General features: G+C 34.3%; 1 protein-coding gene across 1 annotated transcript; it reads right to left on the bottom strand.

Annotated features, from left to right (window-relative positions):
• Nucleotides 1-8,542: 8,542 nt before the first annotated feature.
• LOC122313745 (probable transmembrane ascorbate ferrireductase 3) lies at nt 8,543-10,148 on the bottom strand. Its single transcript, XM_043128958.1, has 4 exons — nt 9,885-10,148; nt 9,733-9,781; nt 9,354-9,556; nt 8,543-9,107 (listed from the first exon to the last, which is right to left on the bottom strand). The coding sequence occupies exons 1-4, from the start codon at nt 10,047-10,049 to the stop codon at nt 8,844-8,846; spliced, it is 681 nt and encodes a 226-aa protein (XP_042984892.1). The 5' UTR covers nt 10,050-10,148; the 3' UTR covers nt 8,543-8,843.
• Between the last annotated feature and the right edge of the window lie 213 nt (nt 10,149-10,361).

Raw genomic sequence — 10,361 nt, 5'->3', positions numbered from 1 at the left:
TCTCCACATACTACACACCACACACCACACTTATTTTATTTTTTCATCTTTTTATAAACAATATGTGGTGTATGGATGATAAGTATAAAAATTCAATTAGTTTAACAAGAATAAAATAAAATTGAAATTAAAAAAAATAAAAATAATTTTACAATATATAAAGTGTGTGGTGTAGGATGATGAGTAGCATTCCTAATTTGTTAGAGCCTGAAATGTCATTGTTTAAGGTGAAAATAACATTGTTTTAGGTTTCACGTTTAAGCACATATGATACATTGAAGCATGAAATTGGAACCAATCACTTGGATACCCCCAAATTTTCAAATCCCTAACTCCAAAATCCCTAATTGAAAAAGCCCTAATGTGCTGTCGGCTATGTGGCCCATTTCCTCCTTGCTGACCGTCATAGCTAGCTGCCCTAATATCTTAAGTTTTTCCTAGTTTTGATGCGTTAGATTTACTTTATGTAAATAACATTTTGTTTTGCTTATCATATATAATTAATTTTATAGTTCATGTTAATTTCAACTTGTAAAAATCATTGAATTTTGATATTTTTCTTAACATATCTTATTATGTTTTGTTTATTGCACTGTCAGACCATTGGATTAGGAATTTGAGGGACTCGACTAGATAGTCTTTAGATCTTTTAATGGTGAACGTGGAAGTTTGGAACACAAAAAAAAGATGTCCTTAAGTGTGATATAGTCCCCTAGCAATATGAATAATGTTAATTTTAGAAAATAGAGACCTAAGAATGTTACTCACTTTATAAACAAAACATTTCTTCTTTAACAAAACATCAAGTATAAAAGATTTCAGTTCATAAAAATAAAAATATTTTATAAAATTAAAAGAAAGTCTGCAATAACTTGTATTAAAAAAATTCAAATATCATTCTACCAAAAGCATTAAATAAAACCTCCGTAGATTTAAAAAAAAATATAAATAAAACCTCTGTACATAATCTAGGCCACTGCCACTGCCTCTTCTCCCTAAGCAAAGTCTAGTATGAAATCTCAAACCTCACTTTATGCATCATCTGGGACATTCACACATTTAAAAGAAAGTTGAGTTTATACTTAGTAAGAACAACTTCATACTGCAAACATAGGATTTCATTCATGTAATAATATTCACATCCACATTCATCTTATTTAGGCACATTAATAATTATATATACATTCCTCAGTTATACAATCTAGTTGTAAATTAACATTTAGCCACATTCAATCTCACACAATCTCATTATGCCTTAACAATCTTCCCTCTTTAACCTTATGATCAATATACACTTCAAGCCTCTCATGTAAAGGTTAGCGACCCGTTCAGTGATAGAACTTTCCGTGGCAAGTGGATAAGAACTTAGACTCCTTATGAATATGCATCACTATGTACACCGTTAGTGACGCATTCGAGCGTTGCAATCCACCCCTTAACGTCATGGTATTGACTTCACTATTATGGCATTGTACGTATTTTACCTCAAAACAATCAAACATGCATTTTTGTAACAACCCACTCATAATAATAGAGCCCAGGATTTGGTAAGACAAATAGTCCGATTAGAAACCCACTTAGACATAAGTTGAAAGACTCTTAAAGCCCAAAAGCTTAATTAAAGTACCTAGGCCATGGAGGGTCCAAGACTCCAATAAAGTCCAACAACTAATGAGCCTTAGCCCAATGTGAGTGCTTAGCATAATCAAACCCATAGAAACTATAGTAAATTAGTTCAAGCTCAGTGAACCCAAAGTCCATGAAGAAATCTAGTAAAATAGACCAAAGACTCTAATGGGCCCAAGGCCCAAATAAAGTCTACAACCAAGCCTTAACCATATAGGCCAAATACTCACTCACTAAGGCCCAAAATCTATTTATAGTCCAACCCATCACCAAAATCTAAGACTAAATGGATTTCCAATTTAGGGCATCCAGTTGGAGGAAATTACAAAAATGCCATCCCTAGGAAGTTTCCTAGAAGGCGCCTAAAAGGAAGATTTAATCGGACTTCTTTATTTCACAAAACTTTCAATTTTATCCTGACTTGATCAGCCATATAAATCAATTTCACCAAGCACTCCACCTAAGTTGTGTAGTCCTTAAACTCTACATTAAGTGGAATTAAATGAGATTAAACCAAGGACAAAACTGAAACATGACTTATCCCACATACTATATATGGTCAGACCTCACCTTCACTTTGTATTAGTCATAATAATATAAGTAAATGTGTCTTTAATAGAACAACACCTCAACTACCTAGTAACTAAAAGCCAATACAAAATCACAAGACAGACATGACTCACACACATAAGGTCATATTAGATATATACCACATGTCCATTTGGGGTAATACATGTCCAAATATAACCAAACTTCATCTCCATATTACTTTGTCCAAAGTAGACTAAGAAGATGTGCCACCAACATAGTATAACACCTGATCACGTAGGAATTTGTGGCTAGTAAAAAATATACGTGAATTTGTGGCTAGTAAAAAAAAAAAGGACAAAAGATCATAGAACTCATGACATGCCCATGGGGACATGCCACTACAAGCCTTATTTAGACCAACCTACAAGGTTGATGAGAAATCTTTCCCAAGCAATAGACGTTGGATCCAAGTAAATAATAGGAAGTTTCCTCAATCCCAAATCAAATTTGGCCCCCCTTAGTCAAAGAGTCAAGAGGCAACTACCTAAGATACCCCATTTAGACAGATTGTGTTCCTTGGAAAGCAAAACAGGATTTGTCTACCTCTGACACATTGCCAACATCCCATCTTATCAAAATATGATCTAGACACATCACCCAAAGTGTATGAGAGAAGCGGGACCATTTCAAAGCCCCTAGCCACAATTCAAATGACTTGAACACCACTCATAACCTAAAAACAAGCAATCGGGTATCCCTAAGGAAAAACTAAAGATTTGAGTAATGTTTGAAGGAAATTTTCTGAAGGTTCTCAACTCAAGTAAAGGTTTTTCAAAGAGTAATCAAATTTGCAAAATGGAAGCAAGAAAAGTGCCCTTAGAATCCAATCAAATAGGGAACTATTAGCCTAGCCCTAGCCGAATCTCATTAATGAGCTTTCTTCCAAACCTTCCACTATTCCCTCACTCACTTCGTAGCCTTCAAGCAAAGATGAAATCTGTAGATCTTCACCTCCAAATGACACATAATTATGGTTTTAAATCATGGAAGAAGAAGAAGGAATCAAGGAAAACCAAAGGGAGAGCCAAATGGAGCTCATCAGCTTCAACACCTCACTCCTTTATCTTCAAGCTCCGATTGGGATGGAAGGGAGACTTTGCTATGATGTATCACAATTTTGCCACTTTGTTGTGACGTCCCCAAACTCCGATTGGGATGGAACGAAGACTTGGTGTATCGGAATATACAACTTATGATCACATACCCCATTCATTATAGAATATGCAATGCAACATAGCATGCATCTAGTAGTATGTAATAATTGCAGTGGAAAAATGTGACTTCTAAAACAATTTTGCACCATAATGAGCTAAACATCCTAACATTTAAATTAATATAGATAGAGCCTTACTTAATAGAGGGTCCAAATAGTATTGCATAAGCTCAAACGTAGGTTGGAGATAACATCTTCTTATTATAGATATACTTCAAAGGGAATTCATAAAAGACAACTTAAATCATTTATGTACCATGGTAACCAGGTTCATTCTCAATCATCCATAGCCAAGGTGTTCATTAACATCTTGATTGCCAATATCTGGTACTCCAACTTCAACTTCTACCATTTCGGAGGGAATTGTAGTTGTGATTGCCATAATGAGATTCATTGGAATCTCAGAGATAAAATATACACGGAGATAAAATATACATGACTAATGATAAACATGAGATATGTGCGTGATATGTAAAAAATTGTATTTGTCTTTCATCAAGGTTCCTCAATATCTTTTAGAAAATTTTGATACAAATTTTCTTACAGCCAACACTTCTCACTCATCTTTTTAAAACGTATCATTGCTTGTTCTTGAAGCCATCATTATAAACATATGGTAACATTATAGTTCCCCATTTTGCACTATAAGTACTTGTCGATGACCATAGCACAACTTAGGTTAAGACTACGTCATTAGAGTTGTGCATATATCGCTTTCAATGCATTGATCTTAAATACTTCATAACATATGTAGCCATCAACATTAGATGCCATATATGACTTTATGTACTCCAAAATGCTTTAAAAAGAATCCATTCGAAACTTATTTACGTTCTTTGTCAACCTAAGGGTTTCCATTTTATTTTTACTCACTTTAGAGTGGACAGATGAGTATCATTAGGATATTTACCCATCATAGCATTGGGTTGAGAATTTTTTTTTTTTCAAACTTATGCTCATATGCACATTTCAAGAGAAAAATATTTCATGAAATATGCACATTTCGTAACATGTAGTACGCTTCATACCAAAAATGACATATTTTTATGTAACATGCTAAACAGTGAAATTTCATGCTTTATGCAAAAGTAAAAACACAAGTCATGTTTGTAATAATGTAAGAGACCAAATTCTCAATGTATCATGTGACATTTCATGATCAAAATAATATTTATAACACGGATGTGGTGTTTATATAAAAATCATAGATAAATTATCTAAGAGTAAGTTATAAGCTAACTTACAAACTTCTTGAATTCTACAACTCGTTGCCGCTGAAATAAAATACATACTAGAGTTATGGAATTCTAGGATTTAATAACAAAAATAATATTTGCAAATATGTTCCCTAACTTTCAAATTGCTATTTTGGCCCAAAACTTCTACTATTTGTATTTTGGCCCAAAATTTTACCAAATTACAAAAATTGCATATATTCCATGTCCTAAGTCCATTTATGACCTTAGAATTTCATGAATCAAACATCCACTGTGTAAAATCCAACGTGGCATGTATATTGCTAATTTTCACTATATGTGATTTTTAGCATATAATCTCCATGGATGCTTATATAATCGAAAGTTTACACATGACTAAACATTGGACCTGATCTTGTTAACATGGTAGTAACTTAGACTCAAGAAATGTGGGATCATGTTAACATTTATGTGATGGACAATACCAAAACAATCACCAAACCGAGTACGTAACATGATGTATCTAACTTCTTTTCAGCATAAGAACCCTTAATACTCTAAAAAATCGTGTATTATGATTCTTATCATGCTGATAATATGTTTCTAGAGGTTTATAACACATGATGCTTCGGGAAACTAGACCAAGAGTTCATAAGATAAACTTCATCCAATTGTAAACCAAAATATGCTAGAGGATCAACCCAAGATATTGATTTATAATCCTAGCATGACATGCTGTTTTTCCTAAATATCAAACTTCAATCAATACAATAAGACATTAGCTAAGCTTATAACATCATTTCAAAGGCATGTCATGTGTATAATTATATATCAAAACAAGTTATTCAGGAGGGACTTCAAATCTGAACCAAAAGTATGCTTCCAAAGACTCACCTCCTATAGCTCAATCAAAACTCATTTTCATACCATGAATAAAACCTAACATGTTAATGGACTGATTGAACTGAGTTATTACATATTTTAATACATTTAGAACCAATATATTTTAATTCTTTCATTACATTATTATTGGTTTTAGATGAAAAAATGATTAAGATGCATAAATCCGAGTTGTGATTTAAATTGATTAATAGCATGAATTTATGCTTAATTTTATAACTTGTGATTTAATTAGACAATGTTCCTTTACATGCATAATATATTTTTAATATTCTATTCTTTATTTTTATTTTATTTCTAATTTTTATTTTTATTTTTTATATAGGCTAAGAAATGAAAAGGGACTTAAAAAGGTCATGGCAACATATATATATATATATATATGTATTTATCCAACAAAAATATATGGTAGAGTTACTCACCAATTCATGGCTTTTGGAGCTCTCAAGAACCAACTATATCTCCAAGGAATTTACTCTAGCCTCTTGGTTTCACTCCTTTCTCTATAACTTATGAAGGTTTGCACTCAAGACTTAGTAACTCACTTGTAGATGTCATGCGATGAAGATCAGAGGGTAAGGGGTAGTTATAGACTTCAACTAAGGAAGGAAGAAGTGAAAATGAACTAAGTGTTGCACGGTTTGGCCAAAGTGGATGGGAAGGAATCCAATGATGCTTTCGGTGTGGTTTTGGTTGGTGTTTTCAGATCGTCATTGTGTGCGTATTTAAACGCATTACATTATTAACTTATGGACAAGGACTAAAGGAGGGTGATAGGTGTGGAGGTTTCAGATTTTTCAGAGGGTGTTTGAAACCCAAAAGAAACCAGGCTGCTGTTGGTTTTTCTTCCAAATGAAACCATTAGCCTTTTGGTTTCTAAATCCAACTCCTAAAATCTAAGTGCTCTGTAGGTGCTTGTAAAACGATCCTCACATGTGCATAAAGAAGGTATGAATGTGAAACACTTGGCATTAATGTGCAGCAAAAGAAAGGGAGAGTTTGGAAGAATGAGGGTTAGGAGCACAATGGTCTCACCAACTTCCTCCAACAATCCAATCGGTTTTGGTATCAAGTGGAGGGTGATTGGCCAATGTGATGCCCCCAACCCTGCTTAGTATTTGATGAAGACTAAATGATGATACATGTAATACAAGATCACATACCCGGCCTTATTCATGATAGTTAACATAGGGGATCTTAGGAAACGAAGGATAATATTTTTGGGACATGAAGCATCAATGTACGTGTTGGGACCCTACTTTTGTAAGAATGTTAAAATTATGATATTTTGAGATTCATAAATTATATCATGGTACCATGATGTATTGCTCAAAGTCCTTGTTATATTTTTTTCGGTTGCAAATTATTCATATTGCTAGATATGCTAGGTACATTAGATGTAATTGTTATGAATGAGGGATATGTAACCCAGTATTGCATGTTCCAAAGTTTCAATTATTGCCAAAATCCCAAGCAGGTTGGGGGCATCACATAAATTCTGGCTTTGTTCAAATAAATCCCAAACCCCCCAAATCTTGTACAAATTAATTAAGTGGAGTATCCTTTTGGGAACTAAATCCTGCTCTAACATTTGAAGTTTGTAGTTCAAGTTTTACGTATCCAAAATTAACATTGCCAGAACCCAACAAAGTTTCCGCATACAACTTTTTGAAGGGCAATAAAAATATCACGTTGGACGGAACATACGTATTGCATCTATGACTGAACATTGTATTTGGCTGGAATATTGAAAAAAGCTTGAATGCCAAAAGTTAACATTCTGAAGACAGAAAAATTGAACGCCAACGTTTAAAGAAAGATGCTTCTGCTTTAATTCTTTACGTAAAGCACAAATTTGAAGAATTAGTTCGATCGTGCAGTGAAATTTCTTGATTTACACTGCCTTTTGAATTTGTACGTACCTACATATATAGGTTCCTATGCCCCTTTATTATCTAATATAAAATGAGCAATGATATTTGCAGTCGTGAGTGTGTAAGTATCGTACAATCATTTTGAAAAAAGTAAATAAATATCAGACCTATATAAAAAAAAATTAATTTTTTAATAGTGAACATTACTTTTGTTTTAAAATAACTGTACGATACTTACACATTTTACGACTATTATACATCACATTACTTATATAAGATGGATGACCAAAAAGATATCTGCAAGCTAGGTTACTGACCTAGTACCATTATAACTAATTAATTACATTTTAACAGAGGTTGGTTAAATACTGTTGTAGGGACCACTCTCAGAAAATCATATGGAGACGAAATTAAATATTTTTACGGCCCACATGAAGAAAGGAAAACATATATACAATATGAGGTGATCACCGTTGCCACAGCTTTGATTATGGCTGTCCGTCCCTCTAACTCTAGCGATCTTTATAATTAATTAATTGCATATCCGGCCTATTTGATCAGCCAATTAGAGAGGATCTTTGTTCGTTCCAATGGTGATTTTGATAAACTAATAATTAAAAAGAAAAGACAACAATAAAGCAGAGATCGAGTTCCAACTGAGCTTTATGGTAACTTGCTGATACAACTGGTTTCATGCCTTGAAGTCATGTTGAGAATATTCCCTTACAGGTGAAACAAAAAGTGTCAAGTTAGATTATTAACCAACAATACAACTAACCCATCAGGAGCCAAATTAAATATTAGCCATTTGAGGAATTGATTAATTAAATAATGGTATAGGTGGCACCAATTTGGCCCTATTCCCGAAGTCTTTCCTGATAAACTTCAAAAGGCCATTAAGTGTTTTGTATTGCTTTTAAAATGAATCGACATTATCAGAAATTCCTCCATTTTTGCAAGAAATACAATGTTCATCGGATTTTAAAATGAAGTTATGAACGGAGTGGAGATATATTGGTCCGTTATTGGTTCGTTAAATGGCGGGACAGATCTATCCTCACACACAAGACGTCATTGATAATATTACTAGATATTTTTCCCAAACTATATATATATATATACACTTCGGTCGAGATTGCCAATACCCGAATTTGGAGTTGCTGTTGGATTTGAAAGACAGGATCCAAACACCACTATGCAAAATGAAGGATACATTTTCTGAATCACAACTCAAAACACATGCTCAAACTCGCCATGTGTATGTCTCTACATACTACATTACCCCGCCTTACACAACATGGGGGTATTATTTACTAAACCCAAACCCATTCAATCAATTAATCAACCCATAACGACAACTAAAAATAATCACAAAACTCGATAGCAATATAACTGGCATTAAAATTAATAAAGAAAATGTGAATCCACGCATATAAATCAGTCCTAGAAACGGTAACGAGCCAAAGCAATCGATAGATCAACAAATAGGCCGAAGAGTAGAATGAAGAGTCCTGTAAAGTTAATAACACGGGTTTGATGGTTGTGTTGGAGTTGAAGGAAAGTAGCCTTCTCCATCAGCCCGGTGACGGCAGCGCATATCGCCATGTACAGGAGGGCTCTACCCCCACTCACATGCCATGGAAGAATCCTAGCCCTTGTTTGAACCGAAGCTTGTGGAAACATGAATGAAGCAAAACCGATCAACCACTGCAACACAAAGTTATGCGCGCAGTAACTTAATTTAGCAAATGAGCGTTTGGAATTAAGCTAACAAATTAATCAGCAACACTGCTCCACATTTGACCTATCTATCTAGCTTTCTGGGGATACGTAGAAGCAAATATTCAGATAGCTAGACGGCCGCAAACGTTCACTAATTCTAGCTCTTGATTATTTTCATCCATTTTAGTTTTAACTTCAACTCAAATTATAAGCAAACAGTGGGCTGTTTACCTGCAAGCAAAACAAAGTGAAGGTGCTGATGCCGATCCACGAATGTAAGCTATACACATCCGGCGAATTGTTCATCATATCATGGAACTTGAAAACAGCCTTTATCCCAACAATTCCCAGACATATAGCAATCAGGTGAAATGTCATGTGAATGAACTTCCGCACTTTTCTTTCCGCCTCCACCGTGTTGAATGCCATCATCCCTGCTCATTATGACACCAACGTACGCAAGTAATTAAGAAGGAAACCTTAACAGTTATCATTGTACGTACGAATGATAAAAATTGACAACAACGTTATTGTAAGTAATTTGAATGTTTCTCTGCAAGCTTCTTAATTTTTCCAGCCATTAAAAACCACAGATAAACTATATAGATACCTTCACCAGCCATGAAAATAAAACCAAAAAACATGAGAAAGGGGTGAACCTGCATCCAAAAAAAGAGAGTAGTAAGTTTCAAAATTTCATCGAAATTATAGGATGAACAATTAATTAAGCAAATAGCTTTCAAGTGATCGTCGGGTTCTCACATTGAAAACTCGATTTGCATCGTTAGAATCATATTCCAGCCCCCCCTGATAATGCAACAACCAAACAAGGATGAGAATCAGAGACAAGATCCCAAACAGGTGTGCCAATATAGTTACACGCGAGGCTGAGCCCTGGTACATTGATGTCCTGTCATCTGAATACATGGTTGCGAGCTAATGAAGATAAATAGAAATAAACAAAAGCTTTTGATGAGCTTAAATTTTGATTGGCTCTTGATTCTGCCAGTATTTGTGTTCAGGACTTAGTTCTTATAGAAATCAATTCTCTAGAGCCTAAAAGTAACTAAATATTATTACTTTTCTTGGGATTGCTTTGCTTGTTGCATGGGTTTGGTACCTTGATTTAGGGAGGATACTTTGTGCTTTGACAAAGCATCAGCAGGAAAAACTAAGCCAGCTCTTGTTGCACCAAAAGATTTATTCTCTTGTGCCCACTTCCGGATTTTATGTCTACGA

The sequence above is a fragment of the Carya illinoinensis genome, chromosome 6, assembly GCF_018687715.1.
Source record: "Carya illinoinensis cultivar Pawnee chromosome 6, C.illinoinensisPawnee_v1, whole genome shotgun sequence".
Lineage (NCBI taxonomy): Eukaryota > Viridiplantae > Streptophyta > Magnoliopsida > Fagales > Juglandaceae > Carya > Carya illinoinensis.
The sequence above is the reverse complement of the archived record's forward strand: the minus strand, read 5'-3'. Positions and strand labels throughout refer to the sequence as shown.

Coding starts and splice junctions, on each gene's coding strand:
- LOC122313745 (XM_043128958.1), bottom strand. CDS start 10,049: ATGTATTCAGATGACAGGACATCAATGTACCAGGGCTCAGCCTCGCGT. Junction 9,782..9,884: donor ATGCAAATCGAGTTTTCAAT/GTGAGAACCCGA, acceptor TTTTGGATGCAG/GTTCACCCCTTTCTCATGTT. Junction 9,557..9,732: donor TATTTTCATGGCTGGTGAAG/GTATCTATATAG, acceptor CATAATGAGCAG/GGATGATGGCATTCAACACG.